Source organism: Globicephala melas, chromosome 6 (genome assembly GCF_963455315.2).
Source record: "Globicephala melas chromosome 6, mGloMel1.2, whole genome shotgun sequence".
Taxonomy (NCBI): Eukaryota; Metazoa; Chordata; class Mammalia; order Artiodactyla; family Delphinidae; genus Globicephala; species Globicephala melas.
The window spans coordinates 113,911,933-113,934,955 of NC_083319.1; the positions used below are offsets into that span (position 1 = coordinate 113,911,933).

The 23,023-nt window shown below is 41.1% G+C and overlaps 1 protein-coding gene across 1 annotated transcript in view; it reads left to right on the forward strand.

Moving 5' to 3' along the window:
• Positions 1-23,023, forward strand: part of LOC115846471 (probable ATP-dependent RNA helicase DDX60) — a 52,124-nt gene that overhangs the window by 23,281 nt on the left and 5,820 nt on the right. Inside the window, exons 14-22 of the mRNA XM_030845211.3 lie at positions 2,781-2,928; positions 4,277-4,429; positions 6,464-6,568; positions 8,132-8,332; positions 13,050-13,154; positions 13,944-14,085; positions 15,736-15,857; positions 21,208-21,355; positions 22,662-22,804. Of these exons, the coding sequence (XP_030701071.2) occupies positions 2,781-2,928; positions 4,277-4,429; positions 6,464-6,568; positions 8,132-8,332; positions 13,050-13,154; positions 13,944-14,085; positions 15,736-15,857; positions 21,208-21,355; positions 22,662-22,804 (1,267 nt within the window). The remainder of the gene's footprint in view (positions 1-2,780; positions 2,929-4,276; positions 4,430-6,463; positions 6,569-8,131; positions 8,333-13,049; positions 13,155-13,943; positions 14,086-15,735; positions 15,858-21,207; positions 21,356-22,661; positions 22,805-23,023) is intronic.

Here is a 23,023-nt window from a genome sequence, read left to right on the forward strand (position 1 = left end):
TGATCTAAAGACTTGAAAGGTGTACTTGGGCCGGAGATGAGTAGAGCATGGGGTGCCTGGTGAAAAGTCACGATGCAGCTCTGCTAAAGTGACAGGGAAAGGGGCTTCCTGCTGAGGGCGGTTTCCTGTGAAGAGCTGCTTACACAGTCTTAACACATTGCTTGGCAGGTCACAGCTGGTCCATAAATATTTTGCAATGATTGGTAGTTACTTCCCTGAAAGTTGAAACAGCTTTCAGAGCTTCTCGGGCTCAGATTTTTCACATTCTGGAGCAGGTCAGAATTTCCTGCTGACACTTCTGTGTCTCTTCCTTCTGCCTGTCATGCTGTTTCCCTGGAAGTGATGGTAGGTGTCAGCCTTTTCAATCACTAGACAGCTTAGACACTCAGACAGCTTTTCTTCAGGACGCTGGCAGTCACGACGTCACGTTGCATTAGTGACCAACAAGCCAAGCTTTAAAAATAAGACGAATGTTTTCGTGAACTAAGAATGCTGCTGTCATATCTGTAAACAAAGGATGTTGCAGCCAGCAAGCCTCCACTTTCCCCGGCAGCGCACCCTGAGGGGACTCAGGATGGGAAAGCACAGGACACTGGCCCCAGAGAGCTGAGGTGCACATCAAAGGAACGATTCCAGTGAGTCCAGACTTTGCATCTTCCCATACACAGAAAAGCGCTAAATTCCTTAAACTGGAGATGTCTGGTTTTCTTTAATTAGCAGTGATCCTTTGATGTTCGGACCACCTGGTCTTTGTTGCAGAAACTCTTGTGCGTCCTGGCTCCTCCCATCACCTCCTCGGAGCAGTCTCTCAGAGTTATCTGAGCTGCTGTCTCCTGGGCTTGAAGTCCTAAGAATGTCCACCGAATAGAACGTAATTCTCAACTTCTAGGTTGTGCATTTTCTTTCCGTCAGCATTTTCTTACCTCGTTCAGCACCATGATTACACTGAGGGTGTTGGGACCCTTGCCCTGGGCCCTGTGCTTCAGAGAACCCCAAGCCGGCCTCCCCATCTGCAGCCATTCCCTTAAAATGAGGAGTTGGTGCAGCTCAGGAGACATCCCTCTGGAGCTCCCTCTCACCCTTGAGATTTCGGGTGGTTACGGAGCTTTATTTGTCGGGGTAGGAGGAGGTTGTATTTTATCTGAAAGTTTGGTACCTCAATTTAAAACTTAGAAATTCTTAGACAACAGTATGGGGGCCTCCGTTAGCCCTCTGCCTGTGCTGGTCCCGGCATTGCCCCTGGAGGTGAAGGGAATGTCCCAGGAAGTGAGTTGGTGGCACGTCTGCTGCTTGGTCTGTATTTCTCACCCCTGAAATGGAGTTAGACGGGACACTGGTTAGCACATATTCTCATATTAGGAGCTGTCTTATGTGCAAAGGCGAGAGTGTCGACTGAAAAAAAAAAGCACAATCTAAAAGTTGAGAATTAGGTTTTATTTGCTGGACATTCTAAGGACTTAAGCCCGGGACGCAGCCTCTCAGACAGCTCTGAGGGGCTGCTCCCAAGAGGTAAGCGGGGAGCCAGGATGTAGAGGAGTTTTTGCAACAAAGGCCAGGTAGTCGGAACATCAAAAGATGACTCTTAATTAAAGAAAACCAGACATCTCAAGGAGTTTAGCACTTTTCAATGTATGGGAAGATGCAAGAGTCTGGGCTCACTGAAATCATTCCTTTGATCTGCACCTCAGCGCTGGGGCCAGTGTCCTGTGTTTTCCCATCCTGAGTCCCCTCGGGGTGCACCACGGAGGCGGGCTGCAGAGGCTGCGGACTTGGCGGTGGGCAGCCCGTGGGTCTCCGTCCTGAGTCCCCTCAGGGCTCACCGTCGGGGTGACTGTAGTGGCTTGATGGCTGCAGCATCCTTTGTTTACTGATATGGCAGCAGCTTTTCTCATTCACCAAAGACAAACCAAGAAAGGACGAGAGATGTGGGTGTCTGTGAAAGGCGGTTCCCATGGAGTGATGGATAATGCGCTTTGGTGACTGAGTCCAAGCCAGTGTTTGTGGGGCAGTGTCTTAGGCCAGATTCCCCGCAGAGATCTGAGATGGGACCTCATGGAAGTGATCTGTTGAAGGGGTGTACTTGAGCGGGACCTGCAAGAAAGCGACGAAGCAACAGAGGGAAAGTGAAGAAGAGGCGTAAGGGTGTGGTGTTGCTGGAATATTGCTGACCCCGGCCAACCGGGAGGCCTGGGTGCACTGCAGGATCGTGCCAGCGTGGGTGGAGGGGGCTGTTTCGTGTACCTCTTATCAGTCAGGTACTGGCTGGGGGCCACGTTCCCAGTCCCAGGAGGTGTTGTAACCTTACAGGCATTTCTTGGGAGCTCTTGTCAGCAGAGGGCAATTCTGCAGGGGATGGTGTCGCCAAGAGCCCTTGGCAACCAAACTCAGAGCTGCTGTAGCAGGAGGAGAGAAGGAGGAGAGAAGGAGCTGGCCTGCACTCGGCCATGTGGAGCCGGGGGCACCCACCTTCCTCCAAGCCTGTGAAAGAGAAAATGCTCATCACTTTAGCACGGGACGGGGGGGTCATATTGGGAGAACTGGATTTGGCAAGAAGGATGCTTACAGTAGGAGGAAGGGAGGGGAATATTCAGACACAATAGGGGACTTTTCTGATGAGGGGCCACCAGTTCCAGAGGCTTCCGAGGGAGAAGGTTGGTTCAGGGTGGTCTGGGGGTATGTAGTAGTGCATGTCTGGGTGATGAGGGGATCAAGGATGTCCCGGGCTTCCTATGGTGGCCAAATGTGGCCATTCATTACTTAAAATTTGTTTTTATAAACAGAGATAAAAGAAGCCAGAAAAATCCCAGAAAAATGGATCAAAGCCTAATCCATGAAGCTGAACATGCTAATCTCCTCAAGCTTCTTGAGAAGAACTTGGAGATCCCTGAGGACTGCACATATGCTGATCAGAAGGCCATAGATGCTGAGGTGAGCCCTTAGGATGGAGCAATGCTCCTGGAAATCATTTCACACTCCCGCTACTACTGCGCAGCTCCAGACGCTGCTGGGTGTGATACCTCAGTGCCGTCGCTTCCAGAATAGAAACCCTTGTGCGTGGCCTTCTGTCTGTACCTAACCCTGAGGGCTCTGCAGAGCATGTTTGAAGAAGACAGGATTAGGTTTGTAGAAGATTTCTTGCTTGTTAATAGTTAACCCCTGGGGGTGACCGCCCTTCCGTTATTTCTTCCTGCAATACTGTTTTTCACAGCCTGAATTCTACGCTCCGGTCTCACACGCCTCAACCGAATATTTCGGTACATGTGGTCCAATACACTTGAAATGATATATACACAGTTTCTCTAAAGCTCAGGATTTCTGTGTTATAGTCAAAACATGCCACCAAAAAGACATTGAAATATCTAAATGTGGTATGCCGTTTCTTCTTCAAAATGTTTTACGGTGCAAATAATGCATGCGTTTGGTAGACGAATTTGAAAATACAAATTAGTAACAAGAAAAGCCATGCCAACCGTGGGGAGTAATCACTGCCCTTCTGGATGAACCTTTCATGTCTTTGTGACCACACACACACGCATACACGCACACATACATGCACACACACATACATACATACACACATAGAGGCATATGTCTGTGTGTGTATATGTGCATTCTATTGTATACATTCTTTTGTAAATTTCACGGTTTCCTCCTTTTCAAGAACCATCATCATTTCGTGGGTCCTTGATATCCCATTGTGTAGTTGACTGTACATGGAGGGTATTTTGCTTTTGGATTTAGGGTTTGGGGTTTTTTTCTTTTCTTCTCTCTTTCATAAGCAGTGTTTATTTTAACACATAAAACTCTGCATGCAAGTGGATTTCCTCCTTAGGGCAGGGATATTTTTAAGGCTATCTGTGACCAATTTACAGTGAGAAGGAAGCCTTCCCAGACCATGTAAGGTAAGGAACCTGCTCTGCTTGGAGAAATCCCTCTCCCCAGGGAGAACTCCTGGGGCTGATCTGACCTCCCTCAGGCTGGAGCGGCTACACTCACACCTCCTCTGGGGATTGTCTACTGCTTGGTCAGTGCTTCTCACCCCTGAAATGGGGTGAAACAGCGCGAGACATTCTGCTCCAAGACTTTGGAACATGTCTGATAGTTACTGTTGTTCCCATAAAATGTTTTTTATATGTAGAGTTAATTTCAAATAATTGGCCTCATTTAGCTAAATTATTATATAGTGTGCCTGTTATTTTCATTTCACCATTTTAAATTCTGATTTAAATTCAAATTAGATAAGAGACGATCAAAATCCCTAAAACTCTTCTTTCAGACTTTGCAGAGGGTGTTTGACCGAGTGAAATTCTCAAGGAAAGGCGCCGAACTGAAGGCTTTGGCAGCAAGAGGGATTGGATATCATCACAGCTCTTTGAGCGCCAAAGAAAAGCAGTTAGTTGAGATTCTTTTTAGGCAAGGATTTATTAGGGTAAGTAAAGTTCTTCATTTTATAACTTGAAACTCTGTCTATATGAAGCTGAGCACCATAACGAATGGAAAATAACCATTTTTTCCAATCTAATTATGTCTTTTTTTTTTTTAACATCCCACGATACCACTGCATTTTCCATCTCATTTAGTTGAGGGAGGGGGTGTGAAATCTCTCATTCAGTTTATCTCTTTTTCGTGAGATTCAAGTATCCCTTAAACAAGTACTGTTCCAACTATTTCCAACTATGTTTGAAATACACCTGTGGCGATCTAGGAATAAACGCCCACTTTTCATTTATAATGTTCATGGCGTTTTGTCAGCTGTTCGTGTGATTTTGGCTGTAAATGTCTTTTCATGGGTGTGGAGGACATTCAGGGTAGCATTTCGATCAGATCTTTTCCCGGTGTACTAGGAGAAATAAGAACAAGGATGTACTCTTCCGGGGGCCAGCTGCATGGCTCGGCAGACTTTAGCGGTACCATCCTCATACTCTGTCCTGTCCCTGGTGGCGGACAGGAGGAAGGTTCCCTGAATCACTTGACACCCAGCCCTTGTTACGTATTTGGTGTGTCCCATAAAGATGTGAGGGGATCCTCTGGATACATTCACAAAGAGGGTTTATATGATTTCGTAGTTAATTTAGACGTTGAGTAATATTTTAAAATAGACCCTGACTTTTTCTGATTTGCCACATTAATTTTTTGAATTATGTACATTATATTTGTGTGTGGTGGGGAGGGGAGAGATAGATTCTGTTACTCTAGGGAGTATCGTTTAATCTTAATAAATAAATCTTGAAGAAAATCTGACATCCTAATTTAAGGGTAATTCTGTAATCTGGAAAAAAACCCAAAATGTATCATTAACAACGTTGTTTAGCTTTTTTCTTAACTAATAACAAGTTATTTATTTATTTTAAAAGTCAATAACCAGAAACAAAATTTTTTACATGATTATGAATTGAGGTAAGGAGGCACAACTATTTTGATCAGCATATCCTGGGTCTAAAATAGTATCTTAAATAGTAGTTGCTCAATTACCAGTAGCTTAGTAAATGGCTAACTAGATCCCGCTAGGCAGAGTACTGTGGAGACAGAGATAGCTTTGTTACTGAGAACACATTTTTCAAAAGGTATTTATTCTAGTTATAGTATAAATTTAATGTTCTTTCTTTTCCCATTCATGTTCTTATTGAAGAACTTTATAAAAATAGTTAATAAATGGTGTGTTTCATTTTGACAGAGTATCGATATCAGGTTCAGAATAATTAAAGAAAATTATTCCATATACTTCACCATTAACCTCAACTATGACTTTATGATAATCAATATAAATAGAAATAACAATTAGAAATACCCAGCATTATATGAAAAAAAAATGAGTAAAAATAGATTATTTAAGAAACTGTAAAATTTTCCCTACTCCTTTTCTGGTCAGTTATTATGGCAATTCAGGGAAAAAGGTGAAACTTAATTTGTTCTATTACTTAGATAATTTATTTCCATAGAAATAATCTTCACAGATAAGTTATAGTGGGTGAGGCTGGCCACTGCCCATAAGTGGGTCTATAACAGTATTATTCCCTGTTGTGGGAAGTTCTCTTTCTAGTCATTTATTACAGAGTATTTCCTGAGCACCTGTCATGTGCCTGGTACTCTTTTTGGGGGGTGGGGTACACGATAGTGAAAGGGGCTTGGAGTCTGAGGCAGGACAGTAAACACACAGATGATACACTTGAGGTGGTCATTAATGCCATGAGTAGGCATAATGAGGACGGGGCCATCATTTTGGATGTGGTGGTCCAGAAATTTCTATTTGACATTTGAGTGGAGGACTGAACAAACCAGATAACTGGATACGTGGGAGAAGAATATTCTGGGCAGAGCAGAGTGAGGGGCAAGGCCCTGAGCAGTGAAATATGACATAGCAAGAATGCCAACGTTCTAGGTCCTGTAGTTCAAGGCTTTCAGTCACTCCATGGCATTCCACTGGAATGCTATTTTATGAAGTAACTGTTTATTCTCCTTCTAGGTGGTGACCGCTACGGGGACACTTGCTTTAGGAATCAACATGCCTTGTAAATCTGTGGTTTTTGCTCAAAACTCAGTCTATCTGGATGCTTTAAACTACAGACAGGTATTGTGATATGCAGAAACTCCCTACTGCATTGCTAAAATAGGCAATAAAAGAGTAAGAAAGGCGAGGCTTTGGTTTGCAAACGTGCTGCAATTCACGGGGACTTTCCTGCAAACCTGACACTCACATTTAGCTGTGGTATAGCGGGCCGGTCACGGGCTTGGTGTTACGTGACCTTGGGTGAGATCTCTAACCTGCCTGGTCCTTCTTTGCTATCTCCAGAATAGGGATGATAAGAACGGTCCCATGGCATTTGCAAGAATTCAATGAAGTGATTTGTAGGGAAGACACAGGTGCAAGGTGCTTGAGGACTCCCTCCTCGTCCAGCCCCTTTGCCCCTGAGTTTACGCCCTGGGGTTCTCTTTCATGCTTCTCTTGTCTTTGCCCCTGCTGTGCACTGTACTACCAAGCCGACTTTGTTATTCTCCTCCAGTGGTTTTGATTTTGGCCTTGCAATTTCCATTTCCACCGTCTTTCATCATACATTTTGAGCTGGTAGTCATTAAACAGTTTTCCTAATTTTCAGGTCTCCTGACTCCACTGTGTCCTGAACGCAGACGGTTTACCTGCTCAGGATCACTTGGTGAATATTTCTGCTACATCTGTCAGCCAACATTGCAGGTTTTATCCAAGTGCCCCCCACCCCACTTCCTCACAGAACACTTCCTTTCTATCCCCTGATGGGCCTTGTTCCTACCCAATACAACATCCTTAGTTTTTCCTCCATTTTACCAACCCCTGTCCTTCGGAGTTCTCCTGCTGCTGCTGTTCTGGGCATGAACCCTCCCCCCATATCATCTTTGGGAATCTCTCATTTAGGGGTCTGGGGCCGGCGTCATGGATGGTGAACTTGGCAGTGGAAATGCCAAGGTTGGAGTCCTGGGTCTTTCACTTCTTGGTGTTTGCCTACAGTGAGTTTCTTATTTCCCAAGCCCCAGTTACTCTACTGTAAAATGCAGACAATGATTACACTCTCCTCATAGGGTAGTGGTTGTAGGGTCTTTATAAAAAAGGTGTAAAGGACTTAGCACATTCTGAGCACTTACCAAAGGAGAACTAATATAACTTCTGTAAAGAGTTTGTTCTTAACTTCCTTTGTACAAGTAGCGTTTCTGAATTTTATCTCACTCTTGCATCTCAGTTTGTGCACAATTTTTATGGTGATTTGTCACTCAGCACACATGTGTGTAGGGGAGAGAGAGAAAAGGGACAAAGGAGGGGGGTGGGAAGGAAGAGAGGAAGACTTGTAAGTTCAGCTGTAAGTGAACTGGAAACCAGGGTCTCGTCTTTTTTTCTTCTTGCTGTATATCATTATACAAATATCTAGCACAGTTTTGGGACTGAAATAAGCACATCAGGATGACGAATGTCTCATTTTCACCTCTGTCTCAGCCACGGTGAATTTCCTGCCTGGCACCCAGTTGGATTTTAGTCTCAGTTCTGTAACGGTTGGACATCTTCACAGTGTACTTGCTCTAATGCAGTATAAAAGGCTCAGTTCTTATACTGTGATGGAGAAACTGTTCAGGAAAGATTTACTTTGTGCTTCTATTCTGTTTGCAGATGTCTGGACGGGCCGGACGACGAGGTCAAGACCTGGGGGGAGATGTGTATTTCTTTGGTATTCCACTCCCTAAAATCGAAAAGCTCATCAAATCCAACGTCCCTGAACTGAGAGGGCAGTTCCCTCTCAGCATCTCCCTGATCCTGAGACTCATGCTTCTGGCTTCCAAGGCAGATGACCCCGAGGACGCTAAGGCAAAGGTACTGTGGGATGGTTTCTGGGGCTGAGTCTCCATTACTGGCCGGGCTCGTTTTTACATCTGTAGTGATAGCTTCTTGGAGTCACCAGTCTTTAATGCTTGCTAGTGTCTTGGCTGGTAGAGAACTGGGGGTGGGTGGGGAGAGTAATAATTAGTTTTGTTGTCTCTGTCAATCATAGAATTTATGGCCAATGGGCATTTGGAGTTGCCCCCAGATTACTATTTTCACGTATGATAAACATTGCCCCATAGGAGTGAAGGGTGCTAGCTATGGATTTTAAAAGATCTGGGTTACAAAAAGATTTGTGTTTATGATTTTGTAATAAAAGAGTTTATTTTTCGTAAAAAAAGTAACCCAAGTTCATCAAAGAATATTTGGACAATGCAGAAAGTTGAAGGAAGAAAAAAAGTACCTACACCTAGTTTGACTCTCCAAAAACAGTCACATTCTCATTTTGCTATTTTTTTCAGTCATATTTCTAAGTGTAGGTGTGTATTTGGTTCCTTGCAAAGATATATTTATGTTTAGTTGGACTTAAGACTGTGGTTATAAACTTACCGTGAAGTTTTCTGCTGAGATAAATATTTTGAGTCTAATCCCACAATGAGAAATTTAAAATTCGTAATTAAATATTTGGTTTCATCCTTATGAAGATGCATTGTGAAAGGGACCCACTCCTCCCTGGGTTTGTATACTGATTCGCCTGCCCTCTAAATTGGATCCCGTTTGCCACGGTGAGGATTCTTCCAGGACTTTTGTGATGAGCAGCCTCTTGTCATGTTGTTGACGCTCCTACAGACCAGGTGCCTATCATTTTAGACCAAAACTTCCCCACGTTTGAGTTCTTATCTTTTACCTCTATACAGGAGAGAAGCATACGTCTTCTTGCAAACTTTTTAATTTTTTTCAAAAAGGTTTTCTGAGTCGCTGGTCTTCTTTGCCTTGGCCTGTGTGAGGAGCTCTCTCGGTAACCTTCACACATAAAAGACTCAAGTGTGGGCATAAATTTCTTGGAATATTCTTTTTACTTATCACATCAAGCTAGAATCACTTCACTGCCCTCTGGCATTTACTGTCATAGAGGAACAGACTCTTGAAATCTCCTCTAGAGGAACTGTGCTAATTCCTGTTTCCTTATAGTTTATTTCTTTCTGCCTATGTAATTATATGAGTATTTTAAAAAGTCTGTATATTTAAATTCTTTTCCCCAGGATTTTCTATCTTGTGTGTCTTTCCTTTTATGTTTTATTGATGTTTTAGTTATTACATGATGAAAACTTTCAGTCTGCATGCTCAGAAGTTTTTATCGCGGTAAAATACATGTAACATTAAATTTGCCATCTTAACTGGTTTTAAGTGTACAATTCAGTAGTGTTAAGAACCTTTGCATTGTGCAGGGCTCAGATCATTCTGGAACTAAGAAAAGATTTCTTAAGTTAGATCTTTGATATTTGCTTCCGTTTTGATTTGTTCAGTTTCCAGAAAAAGTTATAACTTTTAAAATCAAAAGTCGTTTTCCTGTTCTCCGCTGTTGTTTTTCTTCATTATGAGAGAACACTTGAGTTTATCTCCTGCGTCTCTGATGCACTCTCTCAAGTTTCAGATCTTCTCCTTAGGGACACCGTGTGGATGTTCATTCTGCTGCTGGACTTGTTTCCCAGAGATTGTGCACTGCTTCCGATGTCACCCTTTCATATCATAATAATGTATTATTTTTTAAATGTCAATTTATATTGTCCATTTACCTTATGCGGTTGTGCCTTGTTTCATAAGAGGTCGTATCTTTTGGCCTCCATTGAGGATGCCAAAGAATTTTTCCAAAATACGTTTTTCTAAAAAAACCCATTTTCATAGGTCAGATTACTTTTGAGTAGAAGCCAGTGTTCTTGTGATGGTCTGTAAGTTTCTACAGAGCCTGGTCCCATGATCCCTTGTTGGACTCACCACGTCCTGCTCTCCTACACGAGCCCACTACCTGCTTCTCCGACAGTAGGCACGTAACACTCCGAGGGGCACAGCTTTGCTGTTTCTGCTGCTTCCAGAACCTTCCCCCAGATGTGTGCACAGTCTCACTCTTCCATCTTGTTCAATTTCTTGCTCTGCTGTTAGCCTGCTGCCACCACTCCTCCTGCGCTGTCGATGGACCCCCGTCTGCCGTGCCGACTGTGATCCCTGCTCATTTATACATAGCACACACCACGCCTTACACAGCTGCAAATCTCTGTTTCTGTCTATATCTACCATCTCTATCATGTTTATTTTCTCTATATTTCCCACTGGAATGTAAGCACCCTAGGCCAAAGTTGTTTTTTTGTCTTAATTCTTGGTACAGACACCCAATAAATAGTTGTAGCATGACTGAATAATTTTAGGAAGTTGGTCTATTTTCTTAAAAGAATTGATCTCTTGTAGGTTTGTCTATTCTCTCACTTTTGAAGGAAAGTACATCCCTTCAAATCTGGTGGTTTGCCAAGAAAGAGGGTGCATGATTTTTCTTTTGGTTTCACTGTCTGCTCACTTCAGTGCTGTTTAAATACTCTTTTAAATGTGAAGCTAGATGCATAGCTTTTGGTCCAAACCTCAGCATTTAGCATATTTTCAAATTATGTAGCTTTCTGGACTGAAAGTTCATCTTCTGCCAATGTCACTGACAGACTGGTCCACAGATTGGTCCTGTGGAGGCCATTCGTCACCACGAACTGCAGTAGGCACCGCAGTCAGAACTCTTCCTGTCGTAATAAGACTTTAGTGACGTGGTCTGCATCTCCGGAGTTACAGTGAACCACCAGAGGTCACTCACCCTCTACTACTCTGCTGTTTCCTGCCTGTTGCTCTAAATGTAGAGCCAGAGAGAGGAGAAGTTGTAGGAAAGGGCATTTTTGGCTCCCTGAAGACGTATCACCCCAAAGTAGAGGTGATGGATGGTACACCCCATCCCCTCCTTCCTTCTCCCTCCTTCCCTCCCTTTCCCTCTCCCTTCCTTCCTTCTCCCTCCCTCCCTCCCTGCACCTCTCTCTTCCTTCCTTCCTTCTCCCCCCTTCCCTCCCTGCCCCTCTCCCTTCCTTCTCCCCCTTCCCTCCCTGCCCCTCTCCCTTCCTTCTCCCCGCTTCCCTCCCTGCCCCTCTCTCTCCCTTCCTTCCTTATCCCTCCCTCCCTCCCTGCCCCTCTCCCTTCCTTCCTTCTCCCTCCTTCCCTCCCTCCCTCCCTGCCCCTCTCCCTTCCTTCCTTCCTCCCTCCTTCCCTCCCTCCCTCCCTCCCTGCCCCTCTCCCTTCCTCCCTCCTTCCCCCACTGCCCCTCTCCCTCCTTCCCCCACTGCCCCTCTCCCTTCCTTCCCCCACTGCCCCTCTCCCTTCCTTCCTTCTCCCCACTTCCCTCCCTGTCCCTCTCCCTTCCTTCCTTCTCCCTCCTTCCCTCCCTGCCCCTCTCCCTTCCTTCCTTCTCCCTCCTTCCTCCACTGCCCCTCTCCCTTCCTTCCTTCTCCCTCCTTCCTCCACTGCCCCCTCCCTTCCTTCCTTCTCTCTCCTTCCCTCCCTGCCCCTCTCCCTTCCTTCCTTCTCCCCCCTTCCCCCTGCCCCTCTCCCTTCCTTCCTTCTCCCTCCTTCCCCCACTGCCCCTCTCCCTTCCTTCCTTCTCCCTCCTAGTCCCCTGGCCTTACATTGACTAGAGATTCTTCCCAGGTACTATGAACTCTCAGGCCTAAAGGCAGCCACGTTTAATTTCGGTGATGTTGGGAAATTCTCCTTTTACTTGAACCTCATAAACGTTGTAGTGGGCAGTTGGAAGATATCTGAACTGTTACCTCGATGCTGTTTTACTATCTCAATATTTTTATTACCTTGACCTTAATCAACGTGATTCCATCGTTTTTGCAACGATACTGCAGGACATGGGATAATGTATCAATAATATCGTATTTTCTTCCAGAACAACCCAAGATTGTAAGCTCTTAAACTGGATCCACATATATTACCAGATTATTTGGCAACATGTTTCATTTCCAGTGATTCTGTTTTATATGTTCCGTTTTGTTAGGGGAAGGGCGTGCCATGTAAGAATATGGTAAAATGTGAAATCGCACTGAATCTTAGGTGGCTCTGGTATCTGTGGGGTAAAATGGATATTAGTAATATATATTTGATTGTTTTATATTCTTTTATGAGCTGGTCAGTCGGATGTGGCCACAGGAGGAGACAGACGAGAGGCTCAGGGAAACAAAGTAGAAACTCAAGAGGTCCTAGAAATGCAGGCAGGGTGTACCATGCAGGGCTTCACGAGACCCCAGGATGGTCAGGAGGCAAGAGCCACGAGTGGAGGGAGAGGGCCCATGGGAAGGGCAAGGCATCTCAGAGTAAATAGTTTGGGACTGGGTAGTTGGAATCATTCGGGTGGGCTTGGTGGTCTCTATTTGCCTAGCACCTGGGGTGCTTTAGGACAGGGGAATATTGGCTTGGTGTGTGAGATTCAGGTAAGGCAGCAGGTGGGGCGTAAAGTCGGCATTGGTTGGTTTGTAGAGGAAAGCAAGCTTTGTCAAGTTGTTGTTACCTTTAGGAAGTAGCCCTGGGAGTATCAGTCTCTCCCCAGCCAGCAAGGTTTTTAAGATGTCAAAGCATCGTGATATGCAGGAAAAAATGTTAAATTCCAGTGCACCTCTCTTGTCATCCAGGAGTGTATTTCTCAGCAGGAGCACAGTGTGAATTAACATCCTCCTCTCCTCAGGTGCTGTCGGTGCTCAAGCACTCACTGATCTCCTTCAAGCAGCCCCGGGCGCTGGAGGTGCTGAAACTGTACTTTCTGTTCTCCGTGCAATTCCTGGTCAAGGAGGTAGGACCGTGTTTGCCTTTTTGTGAGATAGGATCGGTACCATCTCTGTTTCTCATCATCTTGAACTAATTCCAGTCTTTCCAAGGTTATAGCCAAGGATTCCTACTACTTACAGTTGATTTAATTATCAAAGTGGGCCAGGTAATGAGTACTAATCTCTCTTATGTTGGTATTGTGGACTGAAAAAAAAAAAAAGCACAACCTGAAAGTTGAGAATTATGTTTTATTCGGTGGACATTCTTAGGACTTCAAGCAGGACATAGCATCTCAAATAACACTTGAGGGACTGCTCCCAAGAGGCAAGGGAGGAGCTAGGATATATAGGGGTTTTTGCAATAAAGACCAGGTAGTCAGAACTTCAGAAGATGACTTCATTAAAGAAAGCCAGACATCTCAAGTTAAGGAATTTAGCGCTTTTCTGTGTATGGGAAGATGCAAGAGTCTGGGCTCACTGGAATCATTCCTTTGATGTGCACCTCAGCGCTCTGGGGCCAGTGTCCTGTGCTTTCCCATCCTGAGTGTCCTCAGGTGCACCATTGCGGGGGCTGCAGTGGCTGAGGGCTTGATGGCAGGCATCCTGTCTCCATCCTGAGCTCCCTCAGGGCTCACCATCCAGGCTGCTGGAATGTGATGGCTTGGTGGCTGCAACATCTTTTGCTTACTGTTATGGCAGCCATGTTTTAGTTCTCAGTATTAAGTACTGTTTTAAACTGGCACTTAATAAGCTGTCTATTAATTAAGGTATGTGGTTGAGTTGAGTCAAACTAATAAATTATGTCTGTTCTTTAGGGCTATTTAGATCAAGAAGGTAATCCTACAGGCTTTGCTGGACTTGTGTCACATTTGCATTATCACGAGCCTTCCAATCTTGTTTTCGTCAGTTTTCTTGTAAGAGGCCTTTTCCATAATCTCTGTCAGCCAACCAGGAAAGGTAAGCTTGACGTTTCATACGTATGGTCTAAAAACAGCAAAGATGCTATAGTGAAGCTAACACTTCAGGAAATCTTTTTTTTTCTACAAAGAAAATGCAAGTTAATATTTAGATAATTTGGAGATACCAAATTAGATAAAATAAAGTTTTATATACCTACTAATATAGATTACATAGGAGAAAGCCATATTTTGTGGCAACTATTTAAAAATAACAACTTATTAACTTGAGAGATGCCTTGATTCCAGGATTCAGAAATATTAATATATGATTTTTTGGTAAATATTTTTCTAATTAAATGTAATATATGCTCATGATAGAAAAAGGGTATAGGAAACCATCATGTTAAAAAAATACTCACTGTTGATATTTGTGAATATTTTCCTCCAATCATATTTTCTTTGAATATAATCCTATAGTGTATTTAAATAGCTGATATCATATTAGTTGCATGATCTAGAAACTTGTTTTCCCCCAGATTTGCTTTTGTCAAATTGTGTACATTTTTTGTGAATTCCATTTGTAAAGCCCATCTAATGTTTCATTTAATGCAGTTTTTTTTAAAAGCCTTTGATTTTTATAACTAAACCATAGATCTTTAAACTATGTCCCTAAAAGAAATATTTCTGTCTCTGTGCTCAAGTTCGTTGTAGTTCCTGATGCCTGGTGATTTTCTTGCCTTTCACAGCATAACTTCGCTTTATCTTCCATTGTTAACTGGCAGGAACACTCTGTTTTACACAATGTCACTAGGCTTTGAATGTGCATTGTTCTGTGAAACAAGGATCCTCAGGAAGTTCTGTCTCCCAGAAGCTCTGTAAGAGGAGAAATAATTTCAGGCAACAAGAACTGCAGTTGTGTTTATTGCTATGTGTGTGTGTGTGTGTGTAGGGAGGTGTGTGCGGTTATAAACATGGAGACAGAAGCTTTATGAGGTAGATAATATGGACGTTGCTATTTTGTACATGAGGAAACAGAGAAGTTAGACAAATTGCCATGGTCACAAAACTTAAATATTGTAAGTCTTGAGCCAAGATTCGAATATGAGCAAGTTATTAAAGGTGGCACTTTTTAACACGACCATGTAACAGTCATGTGCTGTGGAGGATGGGAGTGAGTCAGGTTGATGGGATATATATATATATAGTTGGAGTATAGTTGCTTTACCATGTTGTGTTGGGGTTGACAGTATATTAACATGGGTGGCAGGGAGGGGAGGGGAGGGGGCTGGGGGGTTATTTGTGGGTTAGTTTTGGAAACCCTTACGTGCTTGGCCGAGGAGATTGGATTTTGTTTATGAGGTATTGAGATGCGATCAGAGGCTTTTGAGGAGGTGAGGTCATGATCATTAAATGCTTAAGAAAACCAATCATAGACTAAAGAGGAAGGTCCCAGGTAAGGGGACAAGGGTCTTTGGTTGGAGTTACAAGAGTCTGAAGTAGAGGGGGAGCGGCAAGAAGGAAAAAGGAGGCACAGGTGTAAAACTGCCAGCAGAGATAGTCGTTCTCTAGTCGCTACACTTGTTACAAATTTCTAGTCTCCATGAAATAACATGCAATATAACATTCAATTTGTATTGTTCAATTGAAACATTAAAAATGGGATTAATGCACTTTTTATGTTTATGACAAGATATTTTATTTTGTATAGGCTCGAAACATTTTTCTCAAGATGTTATGGAAAAGCTAGTGTTAGTATTGGCAAATCTGTTTGGCAGAAAATATCTTCCAGCAAAGTTCCAAGATGCTACGCTCAAGTTTTATCAATCCAAGGTAAAATTTATGATTCTGATAACATTAAATAATTAAGATAATTTAACAGATCCTACCGTAAATGATTCCACAGCAGAATTTTGTTAATATAGAGTTCATTTGTTTTATAGAAATAATTTCTTCTTCTGTAATCAGTGTTATATTTAATCTGTAATTCACATGTCTCCTCTATAAATCTATCAAAAGATTAAATGTCTTGAGGAAAAATGGGATAAAAAGTTCTGCTCATGTTTTCTGTTGGATTGTATAAACGTGTAGCAATCAGTGGCTAAAGAAAAAAATGTACGTAATTATACATTAAATGAACTAATAGTTCCCATCATTGAATCTCTAGTTCTTTTAGCATCTTTTTACCTTGCAGTAGGTCTATGGACAGGAAGCGTATGCTGTAAACTATAATGTTCTCACTGAAAAAATATTAGAATAGTCATCTAAGAAATCATCCCTTGACACACAGACTGTTGTCCGATTTTATTTGCAATGACTTCTTTGATCATGATTCCCTGTCATTAAATCAGCATCAAATATTATTACTAATGTATTTCACTAGAATCTGAGAAAGTGGGAAGGGCTGGTTATTATACCAGATAACCTTGGTAAAGGTGACAAAGAAGAACAAAAAGAGAAGAGTTCATCTATATTGTCTAACATCACAATGTTAAGTTACCATTCTTAGCCCTCACAGAGTGTTCTCTAGACCAGTGAAAACAATTTTAGTCACTGACTTTTCATCTTCATATCTTTTTCATCACATGTACATTCTTGGACTATTATTTGTTTTGGTTAAACTTATTTTTCTTACAAAAGACAAGTCAGTATCTCTGTTCTTACACAGATGGTTATGATAGAAAAAAGTACAATAAAAAAAGATTTTGAGTGGAGGCCTCCTATTTCTCTCTCTTTTTTCCTTTAAAGATTATTAGAAATTTGAGCACTTCCAGGTGGGACATGCTAGGTGGCCATCACTCCTGTTGCAACAGAGAGCTGTGGAAGGGATGAGGATTATATTGGCTAAAATTATAAAATGGCAAGAACTTATCCAAGGTGTGATTGGACTCTCCAACCATGATTTTTCTCTCAAAGAACTTGTTGATTCTGGACGAGGTTGAAAGTTGTACTTAGCATATCCAGAGAGCCTCTCCTATGAGATAAAAAACACAACACAGCAATAAAGCTTTTAGTGATTCCATGGGGCTGGAGTGACAGACTAGACACTTGAGAGAGTGTTAACTCAGGACATTCACTGGGTCATATCTGCATGAAATGTCAGGGTGTTACACCAAATTTCTTGCAGTCTTGTAGCATTTACTAAATAAAAACCCACTAGAGGGAAGAGTTTGAATGTATTCATAGGCTTATATTACCCTCAAGGCATTTTTAAAGCCATCTAGGGCTGGAAGATATAAATGTAGGTTATGAAGCTCTACAGGAATGACGTGGATCTTTGGGAATCTTTTAGGGCTGAGAAGACTGAGACCCACCAGCCTCATACTCAAAACCCAAGAGGGCTTAAGAGCAGAGATGCACCAGATGTAGACTGAGACTTACTAAAACTGGAAAACAGTATCAATCCACTTCAATCTCTACTTAGACTGAGGTGATCACATCTTCACTCACTTGGCCAAACACAAAATTGGGGAGCTCACTCCAGTGGAAGATAACATTGTTTGAAGTCTATCAAGTCCTTTTACAAACACTTCTGGTGAAAGAAAAATAAAACCTAAAAAAGTGAGTAAGCGAGAACATATGACCAATTAGCAGGAATGAAAGCAGGCAATAATAATCAACACGAAGATGATTCAGATATTGAAGTTAGAATATAAGGACTGCTCAAGAAAATGGGGGAAGAGATAGAATTGATGAAAGGATGGAGACTTTCACTAGATAATTACAAAATTGATGAGAATAGAGAATTTCACCAGGTAATTAATTGGACCGTCCAGAATTGAAAAATGTACTGTCTGATCAGAATATACATATCAGAAGTCAAAATCAGTGAGTTGACTGATAGCTCAATAAAAGGTATCTGAATTGTAGCACAGGGAGAAAAAAATGAAAATAAAAACAATAGCATATGAGAATGTGGATCACATTCAAAAGGTTTAATGTAATATAATGGCAATCCCAGAAGAAGAGGAGGGAGAAGAATGGCCGGAGGGTATTCAAAAATAATAGCTGGGAATTTTCCCAAGCTGATGAAAGACAGCACTCCATAGTTTCAAAAGATTAGTCAACTTCAAGAAGGATAAAGAAACATTAAACTAAAACTACTGAAAATCAAAAACAAAGAGAAAAACACAAATCAGCTAGAGCCGAAATAGACATTTCCTTGAAAAAAGCAATAATAAGATGGATAGCTGACTTTCTGACCAAAATAATGGAAGGTAGAAGAAAATGGGAATATAATTTTCACTCCACTCTGTTTATTTTTATGCATGAATGTGTACAGATACTGAGCGTATGTTTTAAACATAAGTTAAAACAGGGTAAATATATTGTGATTGGTTTCATGACATATCAAGAGGATATGCATACCTTATTTTAAAAGTTTTTTTGAGGTATAAGTGATATATAAAAATGGCATACGTTTAATATACACATGTTAATGCGTTTGGACGTATGCATACACCTGTGATATCATTGCCACAACAAAGGCACTAAACATATCCACCATGTCCAAAATATTTCTTCTGGTTTTATTTATTTATTTAGTTAGGAATACTTACCATGAGATTTATCCTCTTAATGTAGTTTAAAGTACACAGTACTGTATCGTTAACATAGGTACTATGTTGTAGAGAAGATCTACAGAAATTATTTAGCCTGCATAACAATAATTTATATTCAGTGAAAAACAATTCCCTATTTCCACCTCCACCCAGCCCCTGACAATATTCTCTGCTTCTATGAGTATGACTGTTTTAGGTCCCCCATGTAAGTGGAATCATGCAGTGTTTGTCCTTCTGTGAGGCTTCTTTTACTTAACATAATGTCCTCTAGGTACATCCATGTTGATCTCCTTTTTTAAGAATGAATAATATCCCACTGTATGTATGCAGCACACTTTCTTATTGATTCATCTTGCTGATACACACTTGGGTTGTTTGTATGTCTTGCCTGTTGTGAATAATGTTTCAGTGAATGTGGATGTACAGGTATCTCTTCAACATCCTGATTGCAACCCTTTTGGATATATACCCAGATGTGGAATTGCTGGATCATATGATAGTTCTATTCTTAATTTTTTTAAAGAAAACTTTGTATGTTTTTCATAGTGGCTGCACCAATTTACATTCCCACCAACAGTGTACAAGGTTCGAATTTTTCTACGTTTAAAATTTTTCTTCAACCCTTATAATCTTGTTTTTTTTTGATGATAGCCATTCTGACAGGTATGAGGTGCTATCTCATTGTGGTTTTGATCTGCATTTCCCTGATGATTAGTGATGCCGAGCAACTTGTAATATACATGATAGCAGTTTGTATGCCTTCTTTGAAGAAATGTCTTTTCAAGTCCTTTGCCCGTTTTTCTTTTGTTTTTGTGTTTTTGTTTGTTTGTTTTGCTATGGAGTTGTACTAGATTCTTACGTATTTTGGATATTATCCCTTATCAGATGGTTGGTTTAGAAATATTTTCTCCCATTCCAGAAATGCCTTTTCACTCTGTTGATTATTTCTTTTGCTGTGCGGAAGGTTTTTAGTTTGATGTAGTCCCACTTGTTTATTTTCACTTGTGTTGCCTATACTTTTGATGTTACATTAAAAAATCATGGCCAAAACCAATGTCGCTATATTTTCTTTTATTAATTTTACAGTTTTAGGTCTTACATTTAAGTCTTTAAACCGTTTTGAGTTTATTTTTATGTACAGCATATGGTAGGGGTCCAATTTCAATCTTTTACATGTATATATCATTTTGCCAATACCATTTTTGAAAAGACTATCCTTCCTCTATTGTGTGTTATTGGTACCTTTGTCAGATATATGCTGGTAATATATATATGTGAAATATGTTTCTGGACCAGAAACACCGTAATTGCCTTAAAATTGAACAAACTCGTTTCATTTCTAAATACACATAAGACAAAAAATAAATAAAATGGAAATTATCAAATATTTTAGTTAAATGATAATGAAGAGTACATACAAATATAAGATGTGATTTATGCAATGATTAGAGGGACATTTATAGCCTTTATAACCACATCTTAGAAAAGAAGACAGGCTGAGAAAAAAATCAGTGATTTGACTTTTCAGCTTAAGGAGTTAGGAGAAAACAAAACAAAGCAAAATAAATAAAACAGAATATCTAACTTAAGGGAAATACAAGAAAAAGAGTAATAAAATGAGAACAGAAATAAAGTAAATTGAGAACAATTGTAAAAAAAGGGAAATCAGCAAGGCCTAAGTTGCTTCTTTGTTAAGATTTATAATAAAAGTGATGAATACACAGCAAGACTCATTGACAAAGAAGGGAGAGAAAGCACAAATTAAAATTATCAGGAAAGAAAATGAGACATTATTACAGATCTTATGTAGTACATCAAATGGAAAAAAACATGTGACTATTTGGACAAAATGGGCAAATTCCTAGAAAATGCAACTTTCTAAAACTAACCAAGGACTATATGAATAATTTCATATCTGATAGCCATTAAAGAAATGTAACCAATTATTTTTTTTAAATTTCCCATTTAAAAAAACCCAGGTTCAGATGGCTTCAGTGGTGAACTTTTTTAAACATTTAAAGAATAACAGCAAATTTTCACAAACTCTTCTAGAGAATATAAAAAGAGGGAGCAAAACTTAAACTTAATATCAAAACTTGACAAGGACATTATAAAAAATTAGAGATGTATCTCTTATGAAAATATAGATAGAAGAATAATTAACAAAATATTAGGAGAATGAATCCAGTGGGGCTTTAAAGACCCTCACAATTGAGTGAGGTTTATTCCAGGCACAAAGGGGACTTTATATTGTTGCTTGCTTTCCAAACATGTCACTAGATTCTTTGAAATATTCTCAAGTCTAATGTCATTTGAGGGCATACTTCTATTTAAAAGAGTTTTGATTAAGTAGCATGAAAACAAATTTTTAAGAGCAAAGGTATTCGCTTTTATAACACAAATAGGAATAAAAAATGAATTTCACCTGAATTTCATAGATGAAAGAATGGAACAGTTACATTACTGAATAGATAGATAACTATAGAATTACATCACATTGTTCTTTGCAGTTCTTCTAAACTTTCAGTTTTCAAGGATGGTACGTAGATCTCTCTGAAAAATATTTGGCCTCCAGTTTTTTGTTTTTGTTTTTTTTTTTGATGACCTCCTTGATGATTTAGGTGTTTCTGGAGGATCTCCCTGAGGACTTCAAGGCCGCTCTAGATGAGTATAACACAAACGTGACAAAGGACTTTGCCTCTTTCCTACTGATTGTTTCCAAACTGGCTGATATGAAACAAGAACATCAGCTCCCATTGTCAAAAATAGGTAAGTGTATCTTAGCTCCATTGTGGGACAGTTTAAAAAATAAATAATCTTGCCATAAGTATATTTTATCCCATAAGAAGAGTAGAGCCTGGGAAAGATCAGTCTGCCTTAGAATAAGGGGATCCTTTCTGCTCTCTCAAGGAAGACGGTATGATTATTAGAATTAAGTAAGGGACAGTGGAGAATGACATTGAATAGAGTCATTTATAAACCATCTTGATTAAAGGTTGGGTTTGGGACAAGCCTGGAAAATGGAGTAAGGACACCTATGAGATGAGGAGAAACAAGAAGCGATTCTGTCACTTTTTCCTTGAGAGGAGCTGTGCATGGTGGTCATGAGCATAAACTCTCTGCATTATGACCTGAGTCCAAGCTGTGGCTCTGCTACTTGTTAGCAGTGGGACTTTGAGCAGGGGACTCCATATTCCTGCCTCGATTTTCTCAACAGATAAATAAGGAGGATAACATTATCCACCTAGTTTGGGTGAGCTTTAAATAGTTAAGCCAATGTCTGTAACTTATCTCCAAACAGCACGTAGCACGTAGTCAACACTCCTGATCTTTGCTCTTACTTTTCATGAGCTATTGGCTGGAAATCTTCCGGGAGAAACTAAACTGGAAACAGTGACAGGGATACAGGGAAAGGGGTGAGCTCTGGGTAGCCATTTCCTGGTTTGGTAACATCCTCAGCTGGAAGAAGTCAGGGAGGAGGACCGTGTAGCTTTCTGGACAGCGTGAAAGCAGGAAGTAGACAGTGGCAGAGGGTGTGGCGAGCAACCAGAGGAGGAAGAAAAGGAACGGGAAGGTTCGGCCTCAGTCACAAACGAGAGCCGACTGTGAACGCGCCCTCCGGTGCTTTACAAAGGGAGGAATGGAAAACATACTTCTTCTCATACGCCATTTCCAAACCTGCTGATGGTGGCTGCTTGAATCAGCCTGTCTAGAAGGATTCTGCAGGCAAGTCTGAGTTCGGTGGGAAAAAGGACCAAGGTAATAACAACGATTCTGGGCTAAAAGAGGATACCATTTAAATTTAGTTTTTATGACCTGTTGATCAAAGCAACTAAAATATAATACAAAATTTTATACCGTTGATAATAGTATTAATAACTAACATTTATTGAATGTATTCTATGCCAGGATGTGCTACTTACTGTATGTGATCGGTCCTATTCAGTCTTCATTACAGTGTTGGTCCTTGAAAGTTGAATGGCTCCCCTTTGCCTCCTGGTCTAGAGCAGGTGTGTAAGGCTTGGCAGTCTGACTTAATCTTCAAAGCTGATTTGTGCCCACCTCTTATGGCCAGATTTCTCAGGTCAAGAGTGTGAAGACTCACAACTTGTGTCTCACTTGATGAGCTGCAGGGAAGGAAGAATAGCCATTTCTCCGTTTGCCTGTCTCTCTGGGAACTCTGACGGCAGTTTGCTTCATCTAGAAACTTCAGACCATGTAAGTGGAAAAGGAGGCTTGTAAGTAAAATGTCATTAAGAAAGAATTGGATTTATGCTTCCGGGCAGCTTAGCAAGGGCTTCAGGTTCCCCAGATTGAAAAGAGTTTCAGGTGCATCAACAGAAATACCCAGGGAAAGGTGCTCTTGAGGCCAGTTTGTCACCCTGGCCTGAGGAACCCTGTTCCAGTATACAGAAATCCAGGACCACCACTTTTCTG